The sequence below is a fragment of the Lutra lutra genome, chromosome 9, assembly GCF_902655055.1.
Source record: "Lutra lutra chromosome 9, mLutLut1.2, whole genome shotgun sequence".
Taxonomy (NCBI): Eukaryota; Metazoa; Chordata; class Mammalia; order Carnivora; family Mustelidae; genus Lutra; species Lutra lutra.
In genome coordinates this window covers 6,372,979-6,392,282 of record NC_062286.1, presented here as the reverse complement: position 1 = coordinate 6,392,282, position 19,304 = coordinate 6,372,979, and the positions used below count along the sequence as shown (strand labels likewise).

Genomic DNA, 19,304 nt, shown 5'->3' with positions numbered 1-19,304 from the left:
AATCCTGATCACCTTGCTAGAATCCTAAGACGAGGACGTCCATCATTAGAGGGAGCTGTCTGCATGGGCCACCTGATTTTATGGACAGCATCTGTGTATAAAATCACACTGACAAAACCATCTTTGGGATCGAGTGGAAAGGTGACATCATTAATAATACCATTAGTAGGGCAGGCCTCCTGCCAGGGTGTGAGCAGAGCCCTGGGCCACTTGGCTCGGCAGGGCTGGGCATGTCGGCAGAGCAGTGAAGCGAGGGAAGAGAAGCCATTTCTAGAGCAGCAAGAACAGAGAGGAAGCAGAAGGGCAGTACGGATCTCCCAGAAGCAGCAACTCGAGAAATATAACCGAAGCTACTCACTATCGCTAACAGCAAGAGGGGTGCTGCTGGCCACACGGCATCAGCCCAGAGGAAACAGAGGAAGCTGGCTGCTCGGAGCAGGCTCTCCTGTCAGGATGCTTCAGCTGGAATCCTGCCTCCACTTCTCCTAGCTCTGCGATCTTGGTAAAGTAGCATAGGTCCTCTGAACCACGTAGGGTTTTGTAATAATTAAACAAGGTAATAGTACAGGGAGAGATCTTAAAGCCTGTCGGGCACGCAGTAAGCACCCCAACAATGCTAGAAGGGCAAGAGGAAAAAAGTGACAGACGAGAACACTTCAGGCGTGCTGCAGACATCCCAGACACGCGCATCATTTCCAACACGTCATCTCACCGAGAACAGCGGTCGGGAGGTCTCCCTTCAAACCCGGGCAGTGGCTCCCTGAAAACATCCCACTGCTTCACAGACAAGCTTGCCTTACAGAGTCAAGGAGTGTGTGGTACGTGCTAGTGAAACAGGGAAGGTCTAAACGGGGGAACTGGCTTGCAGGGGGGCACAGCTAGCTCAGGAGCCCGAGGACAGGCCTCACAGGTGCATTCACAGTCTTGCTGAACCTGGAGGCACGGCCAAGTGCGTGAACGAACCTATGGGACCGGATAAGAAACTCCCAAGCCCCAACCCTGAAACGGGCGGGTCCACCATGACTGCCAAACCACAGCTAACGGCTTCACCCAGCACCCCCATTCCTCCCAATACCTTTGCTACAGGATCATCTTAACGCTGGCTTCGGGCAGAACACTTCTCAGCTGGACTCAGGGAACCTGCTCAGCCCAACGACGGGGTAATGACTGGGAAGCCTGTTCCAGAGTCAATCTCTCAGTCCCAAAACAACTGAAAGAATCCTATCACCAAGCCTTGAATTCTTTGTCTGAATTCAAGGGGTCCATAAACCTGGATTGGAAAAAAAGAATGACATCTGCATTTCACTCGTCCCTAACTGAAATTTAGCATTTTCTTCAATTACAAATGCAAGCAACATGCCACGGTTCTATTAGCAGCATCTGTGACTCCAATAAAAGATATATTAATATAACTTTGGAGTTTGAAATATCTTACAGTGTTGCTTACACTCATCGGTATTTCAAAATTAAAGGACTTATTATTAGACCCACTACCAAATCTTGATATTTAATGTTTTAGTAAAGAAGTATATCTTAAAAAAAAAAAAAAAAAGAAGCATATCTTGGCATGATAGATTTTTCAAAGATTTTGCTAACTGTATTTCAGTATATTTGGTTCCCTTTGAATCCCTCTGTATTGTATTTGATGCATTAAGACGTCTTTCTGAAAAAAGGCCCAAGATTTTCCTCAGAGTATCAAAGGGGTCCATGACATGAAAAAGGCTAAGAGGAAAAACTACAACTGCACCTAAAAGATGAGAATATAAGTGGCTTATAGGGACAGAGCTAGCCCAGTCCACTTGCACAATGCCGGCCCCCGGCAGAGACAATGGATTGGTAGGGGCCCAACATACATTTACGAATCAATAAACTCAACAAAACCAAATACAAATAAAAATCCAGCTGGAATACTCCAGCTCTGGTTAATGGCCCATTTATTCTACAACATTATGCACGTGATAAAATGATAATGGTACAAAAGCACCCGGAAGGGCCCCGGCAACAGCATCAAGGCCATAGGACACAATCAAGTGTAAGCAAAGGAGGCAGGTTCCTATTGCAGGATAGTGACGAGGTGAACTCAGCACCTCTTTTTAGTAGGGAAAGAGGAGCATTTGGGGAGCTGGATCAGGAACAGGATCTCAGGCATCTGATACAGCCAAGAAAGTGTCACCGGCCACCCTCGGCCTAGAAACCACAGAGAGACGCGAGCACGGCCCTCCAGCCCAGGTCTACATAACTCTGCTTTAATATTCCCTGACCCTGGTCTGCCGTGAAACAAAAGAAATATTCAGGACTGGTCCTAAGAGAAGTTCCTGAACAGGGGAGGCTGGCAGCACACAGCCGGCCTCGAGGCTGACACAAAGCAGCAGCAGAGAGCTTCGGCTTCGCCAGAGTCACCAGGGGTCTGTTCTCCAGGTCGCCTGGGTGAACCGGGTTCGATGGCTGTCTGTTCTGCTCACCTCTCCCCAGCACACCACTATCTCCACCAGACCGCTCCTCTCGAGGCCAGGACCCTCTGGCCTGGATGACTGCACCAGACTCCCAGCCCCACTAGTCTCCCCCTCTCCTCTCCAGTCTGTTCTCCCTAGAACAATCACCTTGACATTTGTAAAATGTCAATCAGATCATGTCATTCCTACTCAAACCCTCTGCTTAGCTTCCCATCCCAGCAGAACAAGGTCCAGTTCCCTCCCAACACCATGGAGGCCTGTGTGACCTGGCCCTGCCCACCCTCGTCCTTCCCTCCTCGCCCACCGCCTTCTTCCTGTCCTGAAATGCCCCAGCCCGCTCCCATCTTCCGGCCTCTGCACACGCTGTTCTTCCATCCTAACTCTGCCCTGGCTGGCTTCCTCACTGCATTCCATGCTCTGCTCTAATGTCTCCTCTTCAGAGAGACCTTTCCTGATCTGTCTCCCAATCTTCCAAGTTCCTTTCTAGTCCTGAATTCCACTCAACTTTTCTTATCACTTATCACTGATACCGTAATGTCAGTTACACTACGTGATCATCTGTTTACTGCAGGGATTACCAACCCCATTTGCAAAAAGGCTTTAAAAAATGCCAGTGCTCCAGGCCCCACCCAAACCAGTAAGTCAGACATCTGTGTTCTACAAAATCCCAGGAATCTGTGCTCTACAAATCCCCCCCAACCCCAGCCCCAAGTGATTCCAATGTGCACCCGGAGTCACGCTCTTAGAACAGTGCTTCTCAAACTTTAATATGCATATAATACAGCTGGGGATGGTAGTCAAACGTAGTCAGCTCTGGGTCTAGGTGGGATCTGAGATTCTGCAGAGCTAACAAGCCAGCCGGTGATGCCAGTGCTGCTGGCCAGTGGGCCCCGCCTTGAGTTGCAAGGGTCCAAAACAGCATTGACCGACAGGACTTTCCCCAAGGATGAAAATGTTCTATATCTACACTGTCCGTACACACCGATACTACCGAGCGCTTGAATTTCGGTTAGTCCAGTGGAGAAAGGGAATTTGGAACCTTAGGCTACCATGTTCGAGAGTAAGGTCTACGATGTGCATGCTCCATGAAAAAAGGCAGCTGTGTCTGGAAATGTGGAGCCCAAGAGAAGAATTACGGATCCCTCCGAATTCTTGGCCTGAGCGGCCCTCTATAAATTGCACACAGGAAAATCCCATCAGAGGCCCAGTTGGCCACCATCTCGGGAGTGGATTAATATTTACCTAAGGCGGGGAGGCAGACACAGACCGTTTTGCGACTTCAGTGACTAAAGCATGTGGTAACCCACAGACGACCACCTTCACCTCACGACTCAATCACACACTATACAAAGCCCTCCTAACCACAGCCCCAAGCACACTTGACCAATGCCATCCCCGGGCATCCACGGTGCTGGACAATCTTACAGCCAAAGCCCTCACACTGACTTGGTTTATTGCATGGATTTCTTTCTAGACGTCTGCCTCACTGTCTTCAGTTGCAGGTTCCTTCAAAGACAGAAGTTACTCTGCTTGCTATTCCGTTCCCATCACCCAGCGCGCAACAAGACTCAATGAAAACTGCATGACAGAGCCTGCAACCTACCAGGAGTACCATTAGTATTTCCACTGTTAATCACAAGAAACAGGGAAACGGAATTGCGGGAAGGGGGGGAATTACATAAGAGAAGATCATTTCCTCCTCAAATGACTCAAAAATTTCCAAACACATTAAGTCCAGATTTCAGAACACAGCATAAATAAGGTGGCCCTATTTGACCACACAACCTCATTTCCAAAAACTCAAACCCACGGACAAAAAAAAGATGATGTCCTTCCGACAAAAGACCCATGATCTGGTAGGCTGGGATTTGGAAGAGCCCTCTTCATGAACAGCTAAGATTCAGAACCACATTCTTTTTTTTTTTTTTTTTTTAAAGATTTTATTTATTTATTTGACAGAGAGAAATCACAAGCAGGCAGAGAGGCAGGCAGAGAGAGAGGAGGAAGCAGGCTCCCTGCTGAGCAGAAAGCCCGATGCGGGGCTTGAACCCAGGACTTGGGATCATGACCTGAGCCGAAGGCAGCGGCTTAACCCACTGAGCCACCCAGGCGCCCCTCAGAACCACATTCTTGCCTGAAAAACACATGGGCCAGGTTCCCACTCTAACTGCTGGGAGGGGCATTTGGCCCCAAGGACAGCAAGGCCCCTGGGAATCTGGGCAGCCCAGATGCTCATTTTACCCCTGCAGTCAGAACCCTGTGCTTGTGACAGCAATGAGATTTCCAAGGTAACCAAGGACAACATAGTAGAGAATTATGGCCCCGGAAGGAAGTAGATTAAATTTTAATACTTACGAGTCAACATCAAATTTATTTTTAAAACTACGTATCTAACAAAGCCAAAAAAGCAAAACAGAATGGATGGTGCACTACAGGAGGGTTTTATAAACACGAATATTCCAAGTATGTACACGATTTTTTCCTATTTTGAGAATATTTTAAAGTGCCTAGAGACTCGAAGAAACTGAGACAGAAATAACACCCCCCCCAAAGGGGGGAAAAGCTCACTTTTCAGAATTATGCCACAACTACTTATTTTTTTCCATATTTCCAAAAACACAGGGCAGATTCCATCTAGTGGTAGCAGCAGACTTTGCTAAAAATGTGCACAATAATTACTTCACCCAGAGAGAGTGATCACCAGGCGAGTATTTTAAAACATAGCTACGTGCTGACCTGCTGAGAAGACAACAAACTGGTTTAAAAAAAAAAAAAGCATGGGTTAACAGACATAGTTTTTCCATTCACGTAACTCATTCAACCATTAATCCATTTCCCCGACTCTTCCTACCTAACTCCCATGAAAATCCCATGTTGGTGCAAAAGCCCTCACCAGTTTCCACGGATTGGCTATAATATAATCTGTTAAGCAGTTAGCGCTTACTAAACCAGTCGTCTGTCCGGTACGGTGCTGTGACTACCTCGGTAAACCCGCCCACAACTCTCTGAAGTAGAGAAGTATTGTCATCCAGCATTTAGTGCTGGGGCGAGTGAGAAAACGTTAGGTATCTCACCCAAGTTCAGACAACTGGCAAGTAGTAGAGTCTGAACTTGAACTCACGTCTATCTAAAAATAAGGAATTCAGAGAAAACATCTTTTTTTTTTTTGAGAATTCAGCATTATTAGAAGTAATAAAAAACAGGAGCACCTGGCTGGCTCAGTGAGTGGAGCACACGACTCCTGATCTCAGGGTTGTAAACTCAACCCCACCTTGGGTGTAGAGGTTACTTTAAAATAATCTTAAAAAAGAAAGTAACGGGAAACAGCAACACTTCTGAAAACAGCACAAAGCCAAGTTCAATTCCAGCTCTTCAATTTACTAGGCTCTATAACCTAGAGCAGATTATCCTGAGTCTCAATTTCCTCATGTATAAAGCCGGGATGAGAAACAGAGGTAACAAATGTGACATTTATAGTATAAGATAGGGACCCAGTAAGTACTAACAGTCCATCCGCAGGTATGCATATCAAAAAAGCATACTGCAGTTGTACAGTGATATTAATCAGACACAACCTATATGGGGAATAATGGGTTCACAAAGCTTTATCAGTTTAAAATTAATTTGCTCATTTCATGATTCATCTATTTAAACATGGAGCCAAGAGCTTGCGAATTTTATTTTATTTCTGTTAAATGAATAACAAGTCACAATACCCACTCTCTGTCTCACTTCAGTATGAAAAGTAAATGGTTGTTGAAAACCAAAATATGTGGGCATCACTTCTTAATCAAAGTGTATACAGAAAAACTTTTGGTAATGGTAATGAACACTGACCATCCGGGAACAGAGCATCACTTAAAGGAATCCACAGTGATTTCTGAGAGAGTAAACACCTTTCAAATGGAGTTATCTCAAACATCCAAACTCACAAATTTCATCATCATAGTATGAATAGTGGCTTTACTTAAAGTGAAGACAGACCTGTAACGATTTCAATTTTTTTCATTTTTGAGAGTTTAAACAATTCGTGTGCTTCAACAACATGGAGCAAGCTTGCAATTTAATAAAATGACTAAATCCAGTCTCTTTTTAATCTGCTCAGTAACTGAGCTCTCGGGTAATCTCCCGCACAGCTCTGGAATTATACACAGCAAACTAAAATTAATCAGAGGAAGGGGATGCCCATTTTAAGAGCAATTCCTATTTGCCTAGCTTCCCAGGATCTGCCAGTGGTAATATTTAAGTGACAAACTGCAACAGGGAAAAGAAACAGAACTTTACACACAGTCAAGCCTTAAGGCATCATGTACAAAGCTTCCTTGCCTAAGGAAATGCTCAGCTACTTGACTGCAATCCTTCCATAGACATTATTAATAGTGTATTCTCAAAACATCGAGAAAATGTTCCCCTTGCTTTTCAATCAGTACTTCTGGAAAAACTTCTTTGGGTCATCCCCATCTCTTCTTTCAAAGCCATCTTTTCATGCCTTGCTGACACAAGCAGAATTAAGTGATGTGGGATTACAGAACTCACTACAAAAGGTTTACATGAAGCCCTCCTCCACCAAAAAAAGAAGACAAGGAAGGAGGGAGGGCCAGATGATACCCTAGGTATACTTAAAACATTCAGAATGCTGAATCTATTACTCATAATTTTGCCTATTATTGACTGTTTATGTCTACAAAGAAAAAAAATTCCCATTAAAGGAAACATTCTGGATTTTCCCCCAAACAATTCCTAACAGCAGCTGCTTTGTTCAAGAGGGAAAAAAAAAAAATTAATGGCATCACTTAATTAAAAGCTCTGTGGTGACCCTCCCTCACTCACTCTAGCCCAATCATCATCTTCTAAAATCCCTACAATACCCCCATTTTAAGGCTGTAACTTGACATTCTGGCCAAGAGAAATTAATCATCTATTCTACACGGGCACACTTGTGGCTGGTAAACGGATTACCTATGATGAGCCAAGCAGAGTGCGAAGCACCTTACACACGGCGTCTCTAACCTTCCTAATAAGCCGGGAAAGGAGGTATTACTAGTCCCGTTTGCTAGGTAAGGAAAATGACGGCAGACAGGTGAGGAGCTGCCCCACACCACACAGCCAGCGGGGGCCCTGGGCTCAGAAACTCGGCCCTTCACCGCAGGCTGCTGGGATTGTGGACCTAAGCTTGTTCATTCCCAAGTGTTCTCTCCGCAGGATGTGGAGGGCTTCCCAGTTAGCACTAGGCATGATGACTTTGCACCCTGAAAGCACTTGACTAAAATCAGGCCTTTTCCAGGCTGATGGGGAGGGAGGCGATCAGGGGTTCAAGCAGGTGAGACACACGCACCTGGGGGAGGCTATCAAAGATCTTGGGAGCAGAAGCCCCAGCCCCGCGCACACACAGCTCCCCGCACTCGGCTCCCGGGCGCGGCGAGAACGCGCTCAGGCCTTCCCGGCTAAGGTGTGCACACCTTTGCTGGACAGCCGGGGTCCTCCCCCCGCGCCCGACCGTGGGGCAGAGGCGGCGAGGGCTGCAGCGGGGCTCGGAGCACACGGCTGAGCCGCGGGGCAGGCTGTGGCCAGGAGCTCTTCCAGAACAAGTGGGAGATGGGCGCCCAGGGAGGGTTGGCGAGCCTACGACCCCTGCCGCGCCGGGGGTCCCCGCTCCCCGCCCACCCCGCCTTCCCAGCGAAAGTTGGCCGCGCCGCGGAGAGCCGCCCGGCCCCGGGCCCCGCGGGGGAAAAGAGGCCGGGGGGTGGGGGTCTTAAAAAGGCCCAAGGTAGCCATCAGCCATCTCCTCGGAGCCACCTACACGGAACAAAGGGCTTCTGTGTCGGGAAGGGGGGACCCGGCCGCGTCAAATTTTGAGGAAAAGAAACTTTTCCCGGGCTGCGGGCGCCGGGGGCAAGCGCGGGGGCGGACTGCAGGCAGGGCGCGGGGCCGCGGGGCCACCTGAGGCCGGGGCCGCCAGCCCGCCCGCCCGGCGCCGCTCACCTCCTCGATGGCCGCCACGGTGTTCCGGCACTGCGCCGTGCGCGTGGTGAAGCTCGAGGCCGTGGGCGCCTTGTAGTCCTCATGGGTCTCGGCCACGAATTCCGACACGGAGATCTGGTCCGGCATCGCCTCGGCGCGCGGGCGCGGGCGGCCGGCCGCGGGGGAGCCGCCGCCTCAGCTGCCGCGCGGGCTCCGACCGGCCGCTCAGACGCCGCCGCCGCCGCCGCGCCCGCAGCTCGGCCGGCCCGCGGACAAAGGGAAGCGCCGGGGCGCGGGCCGCCGCCGCAGGAGCCGCAGGAGCCGCAGGAGCCGCCGCAGGGCGCGGGTCGGCCGCCCGCGGGGCCAGGCGGCGGGAGCAGGGGCCGCGCGCGCAGCCCCGCGCAGCTCGGGCCCGGCCGCTCCGCCCGCCGCGCCGAGGGCTCCGCCGCCTGCCTTGCCCGAGCGAGCCCCGAGGCGGACGCGCAGAGCCGGCGGGAACTGCCGGCCACCCAGCCGCGGGCCCCGAGCGACTCCGGCGAAGAGGGGCGGGTCCGGGCCGGGGGCGGGGGCCGGCGGAGCGCGGGGCGGGGCGGGGCGGGGCGGAGGGCCGGGCCGCCAATCCGCGTGCTCGCCGCCGCCGCCACCGGGAAGCCGAGCCTGCAGGAAGGAAGGCGGCGCGCGCCCCGGCCCGCCGAGCCGCTCTCCAGCCGCAGCGCGCCGCATTGTCTCGGCGTTCCGGGGCCCCGCGTCGCGCGCCGTGGTTCGAGGGCGCGCCCCCCGGGCCTGGCGGGCAGGCGGGAGCCCAGTCGTCCCGATCTGGGCCGAGCCGCAGCCCACCCCTGTGGACCCTACCCCACCCGGGGCTTGGAACCTTCCTGGGGTCCCCCCCGCCAAGACCGCCGGGAATGCCCGTCCGGGCGAGGGAGAAAGTATGAGCAGCTCGCCCCCTGCCGGACGGTGCCCCCCCCCCGCCACCCCGGGCCCGCACTGCGGGACAGATGCGTACCGCGCCCCGCGAGGCAGCACCCCCTCGCCAGTTTGGGGTTCGGTAACAGTCACACGAAATGAGCATATGGTGAGTGCTGCCATGCTCTCCGTAAGGTCGCCTCATCCTCGCAGCCTCACGAGGCACGGAAAGCAAGGGTTACTTGCTTTATACAGGGAACAGTTTGCCGGAGAGCACACAGTGAAGGCCCCCGGGGCGGCGGGGACTCACACTTAGTCCCGCTGCAGAGCTCACAAGGCCCTAGTGAATGTCCCAGTCGTGTTCCCTAAGCTTACAGAAGCATAGATCTTTCTGGGTTCCTTGGGAATAGTTTTAGGGTGCTAGACCAGGACCCATGGGGGGGGGGGATAACTGGATGCCCCGAGGTGGAATTTCTGTGGGAAAGGCAGGGAACCCGGGGAGGGCATGGGAGCCCGGAGGAAGCTCTTTTTCATGTGGTTTCAGAGAGAACATGCAACAAGGACAGGCAGATCTCGTACATAAATGGGCCAATACAGAGTTTGAATTCGTAAACAGATTTTCACCTAACAGCTCTTAAGGATACTTTTAATAGTTATTTTTTAAAAATCCAGAAGCTCAGGGCGCCTGGGTGGCTCAGTGGTTTAAGCCTCTGCCTTCGGCTCGGGTCGTGATTCCCGGGGTCCTGGGGTCCTGGGATCCTGGGATCGAGCCCCGCGTCGGGCTCTCTGCTCAGCAGGGGGCCTGCTTCCCTTCCTCTCTCTCTGCCTGCTCTCTGCCTACTTGTGTTCTCTCTCTGTCAAATAAATAAATAAAAATCTTTAATTAAAAAAAAAAATCCAGAAGCTCTGAAGACACTAGTCCAATCAAGTCACACCCTATAACTCTACACCAGGCATGTGGCGTGGTTTCTGTAGCTGCCAGCCATGAAACCAAGAGAAACTTGACAAAAACCTTTTGTGCATCTGAAAAGGAGGAAGTGTGAGAGACACTGGAAATTCAATATGTCAGACAAAGCGGTCTCCTGACAAAGCTGCAGGACAGTGGACCAAACAATCTTTTTTTAAGCTCCCATGTAAGAATTCGCTATATGACATGGCAGCTTGGGTCAGACGTTATGTATGGCCTTTGGTATTTTAGTAGCATTTAGTGAAATTTAGCTGTCCGGAATAGCCGTATTAGTGGATAGCTTTTATGAATGACTTCACCAGGCAATAAGTTACAGTTTTTAGAAGCATAGCATCTCTGCTTCTATCTTTTATGTGTTTTCACTCTTCTGGTGTGTTTGGTGGGTTTCCTGTATATGCAAATTTGTACAATCCAAGTCCCGTCCATATTTATATTAATACATCCTCCCCTACACCAGGCCAACTCTGTTTTCCTCCCAGCTAGTTTTCCAGCGACAGCTTTCGTTGTTGACATTGGAGACTATTCTGGTTAATTTTTCAAGTCTTGACTTTTAGAGGACTAGTGTCTAGCAGGCCCATAGGATTTAAGACAAGGAAGTCATGTTTTTCCTTGGTGTCTAGTACAGCGTTATCCAGACTGATCAAGACTTCTTTTGCAGGGACAAAGTGGAGTGTGATGTTCTTTTCCGCTCTCTCTTCAGAGGCCATTCCTGTATTTGTTTCCTGTAGTTTAATATAACTTTTCAGGTATCTTTACAGGAACCTTTAGTAGCCACAGAAATAAAATTGCAAAGCTGCATTGCATTGTGCAAGTGGATAGGAGGGCTGGTGGGAAGCAAGTCATTGTCAGGTCCATTGGTGGTGCAAAGAGGACATTTGTGACAGAACACGAAAGCAGTGTTCTCACAGACACCCCTGAGAATCGCAGAAAACCTTGTTCCATGCAAACGTGGAGAATTAAAGCAAGATCAGAGCAAGACACAGCTCATGTGCCTCTAAGATTAATATAAGGAGAATAGTAGTTTCCAACAAAGTATAAAATTAAAGTTGAATGTGGCTTGAGAAAACATTACACACATACACACATTTTTTTAATGCATGAAGGGAAGAACTTGCAGATAACGTCATTAAAGGCCTGCGCTCCCTTTATCAAGATCTTTCACATCTAAATAGCACTGAAAACCTAAAGTTTTGAAAATCTCAGTTGTGAAATTGACCTGAAATGAACTGATGTGAAGCTTTATAGTCTTGTTTATCCCACGTCTTATGAATATTCATGTTTTGTTGCAAAATATAAATGTGCTTGATTATGGGGTATTGCCCCAGACCCTACTGGGGTCGACTCAGAATGTCCAGTGTATGTGCTGTATTACCATTCTAAAAACTTGAAAGTTCTAAATTCCACACACATTTGGCCCCAGGAATCTCAGACAAGAGGTTGTAGTCTTGTATTACTTAAAAATAAAAAATAAATAAGTAATTTTTTTTAAAAAAAAGAAGAAAAGAAAAGAAACTTGGTGTTGCAGACTTGTCATTTCCAGGGAACAGGAAAGAAACTCTCCTCTCAAAAATGACATTTTCAGCGTCTCGCTGAGACTGGCCAACAGCCCATTTTCCAAAGGAATTTTCTGCCTCCAGTAGTTCTTAAGAACCTGGGATTTTTCACTCTCAGGTCAAGGTGTAAAATATGTTCCTAACTCTGAAATGTTTTCGAGGGTTGGCTGGTTTAACACAAGACTTACCCAGTTCACTTGCTATTAATTTGTGAACAACTACTCTTAGAATGAGTAGGTCTGTGCCTTTTAAAGAATTATGGTAAACAGTATAATGAAATAAGGAGGGAAAAAAACCCGCAACAACCCTAGTGATAGAACATGCAAGTATAACCAGAAGTTTCTTTTCTACAGCTTAACAACATTCTCCTCAAAACAGTATTACTAAAGGGAGGCACTTATCCCAATGTGAGAGAAGTTTGAATACATGTACCGCAATGATCTCACCTTGCACTTGAGGGGGAAATAATTAGCACACAGAAACTGGTTTACAAATGAAACCTTGAGTTTTGATATCAGTTTTGCTTCTCTGTGATTCTGATAAGTAAATTAACCTCTCTGAACTCAGTTCATTCGTAGAATGAAAGAAGCTGGTTGAGCTAGTTTTGAATCCCCTGATTCCATGATCCAGGTTTCATGTTAGTTTGGGCACAAAAGGGTGTCACAAGGGCCATATTATTACTGACAATCTAATCATTGGTCCTAGACATGTGAGAACGAGCATGTTTTAGAGGATGTTTAAAGCTAATTTTTGAGATGTCATCTTGTTAAACTGATAAGTTTAGATGACAAACTGATTTATTCATAGCTGACTTCATATTAAGATACATGAGGTCTGTTCATTTTTTTGTTTTAACAAAGCAGTTTCTCTGGGTAACAATCTGATTGCTGAACTGCAAGAGACAGTTCTAGAAAATTGAGGTATAGTCGGCACGATGCTGGAACCAGCTAGAGCTGTTTGCAAAGAATGGACAGTTAGATTCTCAGAAAATTTGCAAACTGTTGATTGTGTCTGTATGGTAGAAACACTCTTCTAGTGGTGTGCTACTACACATCTCTTCCCTGGTAGTTTGAAATTGTCCATGGTGGGAATATTCACGAAGGCCAAAAACCAAGGTTTTATTTATTGTCGTGTTAATTGTCTAAACTTAAATAAGCAGTAGAGAAAATGTTAATAACGCAGATTAAAAGCATGTCACGTCTGTAACCCTTATGTTGTGAACAGTGAAAACATCTGAGGTCATGTTCTAGTATTGGTAAACGGATATGATTCAGCGAAGAGTCGATCATGTCATTGACAGATGATGAACCTGCAACATACATCTTTATGGCTTCACTTTTGTTTTACTTATTCACATGGACAGAAATATCAACCAACATTCATGTCAGAACTATATTCATTTGTCAATGACATGAGCCACTTCTCTGAGCCGGATCATAATCAAGCACTTATTCATAGTCTTATTTTGTCAAATCATGGTTGAATCGCACACACCGATTGCCGTGAATACAAGAGTTTGAAAAGAAATGAAAGCATTCTGTGAGAATCAATTAGCTGTATGGAATTCATAATCAAGAATATTGTATAATTTGGTATTATTTATAAATTGTCTACTGCATATCCCTTATATCAGTGAGAGTTAAAATAAATGTATGCATACACACATTCCACGCCCCCCCCCCACCCCAGCAGTTGTTAAACATTTACCAGCCCACTCCCGAGTATAATTGTATCTTCCCTGCCAGGAGGCAGAGCATGAGACCTTCCCACTCTGAGTCATGCCAATAGGATCAAGCTGGAGTGGGACAAAAACCTCAGTAAATTGGACTGTACACGCAAAGGCAACTTGTGTTAATAAAAATTATCTTAGGGTAATTAAGCAAATGCCATTTGTTGTTTTTAAGTACTTAGAACAACACAATTAAGTCCCAACAGAGGGTGTGGTCTGTTTTAATGAAAAAGCAAAGAAAGTTTAATTAGCACTCTGCATGTAAATAGATTTTGCTAAAGAGTGCTTGCGTTAATTTATTTTCTTGCTGCGAATCACCGGCTTCCCCTTCAACTTGGCTCCATTCTCGGGCTTCCTGGGACGCCCTCAGGCGGCACGGATGTCCACTCGTGTCTCATCTGGACACTGTATCCCGGCCCCGAACGGCTCTAGCCATTCCCTGTTGGCCACAGGATAAAGCTGAGACTCAGTCACAGTCTGTGCCAGGCTTGTCCCCAGCTTCCGCCACTACTACCTTCTCTCAGCCTCGCTCTCCCCCAGGGTCCACAAACTACAGCCCAGGGGCCAGGTATGGCCCACAGCCCGATTTTATACTGTCCTTGAGCTGAGAATGGTTTTGACATTTTCCAATAGTAGAAGAGGAGAATACCACTTCGTCACACATGAAAATAATAGGCATCTCAAATGCGAGTGTTGATAAAGTTTTATTGGCACACAGCCGCACCCATGCACTTACAGAGTCTCTGTGGGGGTGGAGTTGAATAGTTGCCACAGACCCCCACACCCAGAGGCCCACATACCTAAAATGTTTACGATATTATATGGCCCCTTACAGAAAGAGTTTGCTGACCCCATTTTAACTGCACTAAACTTCTCATTTTTCCCAAATCACGGAGCCCTTTTGCGATACAGGGAGTGAACATGGTCTTCTGCCTTTCCTCTGTTTCCTGGAGGGCATGTCCTAGCTCCCAGCTTCCCCTGGGCTCTGGCCTTATCCTCAGCCACTCACCTTCCGGGAACCCACACCTGGGCCACGCCCAGCTCTCCCTGTTCGCTGAGTTTCTAAGTAATTCCTCACCACAGTGCTCCTGAGCCTGGAGCCCTCTAACCTCCTGCCCATCTGCCAAACTTCTGCTCATCCTTCAGGATCAAACCCAAACCTCCTTTCTGTGACTCTTTTATTTATTTATTTTTTAAAAAGATTTTATTTATTTATTTGACAGAGAGCGTGAGAGAGCACAAGTGGGGGGAATGGCAGAGGGAGAAGGAGAAGTAGGCTCCCCGCTGAGCAGGGACCCTAATGGGGGGCTCGATCCCAAGACCCAGGGATCATGACCTGAGCCGAAGGCAGATGCTTAGCTGACGGAGCCACCCAGGTGCCCCTCCAGGACTCCTTTAAACATTCTAGGCTGAGGGGCACCTGACTGGCTCAGTTTGTAGAGCATCTGATGGGATCCCAAGCTCAACCCCCCATTGGGTGTGGAGCCTACTTAAAAAACGAACAGACAGATGTTGTAGGCTGAGTCAACCATGTTCTCCTGTGCTTCCGTGGTGCTTTGGACATCGTCTCCAGTGCTCTGGTTAGGAAATGGAATGGCGTGCCGGTCTCCATACCTTAGTACGCTGTGAAAGGCCTCTCCAGCCCTTGGTCCCTCCTGTGCCCATCCCCTCCCCCATTCTCTTTGGTGTGTGAAGCAACTGGGTCAGCCAAATAGAGTCAGACAAGATGGGCACACTCATTTCACTGAACTGATCAGTCTCCGCTTCACTCTGGAAATAAAATACTTCAGCTGCCTCAGAGCTCTGGATGCTTCCATTACAGAAACGTTCACATTGTGTCATGACTAGCCTATTTGTTTCCTCATCTCACTGGGGTCACTGGACTAGACTCCTGGAGGAGAAGGGGAGGTCTGTGTACCTCTAGTTCCAAAACACAAGGCAGGCACACAGTAGGTGCTCAGTAAATGTTCATAGAATTGAATCGCATGTAAGTGCAGTTCCAAAACACAAGGCAGGCACACAGTAGGTGCTCAGTAAATGTTCATAGAATTGAATCGCATGTAAGTGCTTCTCTTTCAGCATACAAAATGAGAGAAGGCATAGCAATTCAACAGAAAATCCATAGTTTGGGATATAGGAAAGTATGTGGACTTTTCCCACAATGGGGCTTTCTCTGTTGGCTCCAGTATTCTGGAAGAGATATGTTTGGAGAGGGAAATCTTGCACTGGAAGGTGGAGAGGAGGGGATTGTTTCATGACCCGACCCCCTCCAAGACTGAAATGTGGAGATTTCTTCCTTTGATATGGGAAGACTTACTAGTTTCAAGATGGCGGTGATGTGACATCATCCCATGTGAACTAAGGCGCTCCTGTCCCCTCACTCCTTGCCGCTCCAAGTGCGGTCCCCAGACCAGCAACATCAGCATCACTTGAGGGCTTGGAGGAAGTGCAGAATCCCAGATCTAGTGAATCAGACCTTGCACATTAACAAGACCCCTAGGTAATTTGTCTGCGTCTTAAAATTTGAGAAGGATTTTTCCCATGTACATAAAGGATACACCACTTAGCTTTTTCATCCTGTCAGAGGCCCAATATTCCAAATCATGTAAACTGTGCTGTACTGAAGGGACTTGGTAAAACCCGAAGGATGAAGGTTCTCTCCAATCCCGAAATTTATGAAGGTTTCTGTCAGTTCTGAGGCACTGTGCGATACTACACTCTAGTTGCTGCTCTGTTCCATTGCTCTGGGACTCCACTAGTACTTACCTACTACCTACTGTATGCCCGGCACCGTCCCCAAAATGAACATGTAACAGTGAACAAGCCAGAGAAGGGCACTGCTGCTATCAAACTTAGGTTCTAGCAGAGAGAGACAGATGGTAATTACATAAATAAAAAAGCTTCATGTGAGTCCCCTTGCAGAAATGAAACAAGGTGATGTAATAAAGAGGATTTAGGGTGGATGAGGAGCTGTGACATTAGAGAGGGCAATCAGGAAAGACTTCCTGGAGGAAGCAGCATTTGAGCTGAGTCTAGAAGGAAGAGAAGAACAAGTGGATGTATATTCCAGAGGAGCTGACAACAATGGAACAGCAAGTGCAAAGTCCCTAAGGCAGGAGCTAGGTAGACCCTTCGAGAAAGGTCTTAGAGAAAAGAGCAGCTGGGATGTTGTGAGCCGGAGAGTGTAAGATGATGCTGGAGAGGTGGATGGTGCCAGATCCCACAGGCAAATATTTAGGATTTTCCCACGCCCCCGGCCCTGGCAACGTTTGCTTTATACTTTGAAAGAGATCACTTTGGCTGCTCTTGGAAAACTGACTGCAGAGGGGCAAGTGTTAGAGGCAAAGTAGGTGGATAAAACACTAATTAGCAATATATACATTGGACTTCATCAAAATTAAAGAATTTAGTGCTAACAAGGATACATCAAGAAAGTGAAGAAAGCCCCCAGACTGTGGAAAAATATTTGCAAATATCTGATAAGGGACTTGCATCTAGAATATATAAAGAACTCTTACAACTCAATAATAAAAGACAAACCCAGGGAAAAATGGGCAGCAGATCTGAATAGACATTTCTTCAAAGAAGATGCACAAATGACCATGAAGCGCATGAAGAGATGCTCAATAAAAGTAGTCATCAGGGAAATGCAAGTCAAACCACGATATGATACTACTTCAAACTCACTCATATGGGCATAATAATAAAGACAGATGATAACAATGTTGGTAAAGATGTAGAGAACCCAGATCCTCGTGTACCACTGGAAAGATTGGAAAATGGTGTAAGTGCTTGGGAAACCAGTCTACCTGCTCCCCAGAAGTTTGGCCACGGACTTCCGATATGAGCTGACAATTCCACATCTAGGTACTCACACACCCAAAAGAAACGAGAGAACATGTCCACACAAAAACTTGCTCACAAAGGTGGATAGCAGCTTTATTCATAATAGCTGAAAAGTAGAAACAGCTCGAATATCTGACAACTTACAAGTGAATAAACAAAATGGGGTGAATTCACGTAGTGTGTCTTCGTTTCCAGGGGCGGCCTTGACAAAAACCACAAACCAGGTGGCTTGGACAGAAATGTATTGTCTCATACTTCTGGAGGCTAGAAGTTCAAGATCAAGGTGTTGGCAGGGTTGGCACCTTTGAGGACTGTGAGGGAGAATCTTCCGTGCCTCTCTCTGAGCTTCTGAGGGATGGTGGCTACCTTTGGCATTCCTGGCCTTACAGGCACATGGCTCTCATCTCTTTGTGTTTCCATGGTGTTCATCCTGCATCCGTGTCTCTGTGGCCAAACTTCCCCTCTGTATAAGGACATCGATCATACGGGAGTCAGGACCCACCTACTTACTATGGCTGAGTATATGTATATGACCTCCAGCATGAGTGATTATATGTACAGTGTTTCTCCAAACAAAGTCACATTCAGATGTGCTAGGGTTTGGATTTCAACATATGAGTTTTGCAGGGACACAATTCAATCCATGGATGAAAATGGATGGACCTTGAAAACACGATGCTAAGGGAAAGAAGCCAGACACAAGAGGACACATATTGGATAACTCTGTTTATGGGAAGAGATTCAGAATATACGAATCTATAAAGACCAGAAGTAGATTAGTGGTTGCTTATGGCTGGGAAAGGGATCTGGAAATAAGGGAGGCAATAGTAAAAGGATATGGGGGTTCCTTTTTGGCAATGAAAGTATTCTTAAATTTATTGTGACGATGGCTGCACAACTCTGTGAATACACTAAAAGTTATTGAAGGCTACACTTTCCATAGTTGGATAGTAGGGTATGTTCATTGTATCTCAGTAAAGCCGGTACCAAAACAAAACACAAATTAGTGTTATAAAAAGTGTTAAAGACCCCCCAAAAAAAAAAAAAAGAAAAGAAAAGAAAGAAAGAAAGAAAGAAAGAGGAAAAAAAAAAAAAAAGAAAGTGTGACTTCTAGCTTTTGGAGTCCAAAGTCCAAATCCTGGTCCTGTAGCCTTCTGTTACCTTGAGCAAAGTTCTCGAAGAGCCTGAGCTTTGTTGGAAAGGTACAGATGGGGCAGGGAGGTAGGGCCACATACCTAGGAGGGCCTTCTTAAGAACTGGAGACTATCTCAGTCAAATACCTGGCTCATAGTAGATGCTCAATAAAAGATACTGTATTCGTACATTTTATACCCCACCCTAGAAAATAGAGTGTGAGTCCCTCACATCGTTCTTTTTTTTTTTCTTTTTAAAGACTTTATTTATTTATTTGACGGGGAGAGAGAAAGAGATCACAAGTAGGCAGAGACGCAGGCAGAGAGAGAGGAGGAAGCAGGCTCCCCGCCGAGCAGAGAGCCCGATGCGGGGCTTGATCCCAGGACCCCGAGATCATGACCTGGGCCGAAGGCAGAGGCTTAACCCACTGAGCCACCCAGGTGCCCCCCTCACATCGTTCTTGGGGTCATTTGTTTTTTTAACTGGTCCAGTAAGGGATTTTTAATGCCTCTTAGGAAGCGAACTCCCCAAATGGAGCCAAAACTTCGAAGGAAAAACCTCCCCCCTCCTGTTATTCATGCCACAGGAGGACCCAACCAACTCTTTGCTGCTTTTCTGCCTCTGACATCTCTTCCTGACTTTTGTTTTGGTTCCTTGAGCTGATAATTAAAGCTGTCAGAGAAGGCTCACGCGGCTCAGTATTTCACTGACGAATTCCAGCTGGGACTTCTAGGGCCTGTGGCTGAGTAGGAGAA

The 19,304-nt window shown here is 47.4% G+C and overlaps 1 protein-coding gene across 1 annotated transcript in view; it reads right to left on the bottom strand.

Moving 5' to 3' along the window:
* The window catches only part of ASAP2 (ArfGAP with SH3 domain, ankyrin repeat and PH domain 2), a 169,785-nt gene extending 160,853 nt beyond the window's left edge, over positions 1–8,932 (bottom strand). Inside the window, 1 exon segment of the mRNA XM_047744070.1 lies at positions 8,436–8,932. Coding sequence (XP_047600026.1) covers positions 8,436–8,561 — 126 coding nt within the window. The 5' untranslated portion in view covers positions 8,562–8,932.
* Positions 8,933–19,304: the final 10,372 nt, after the last annotated feature.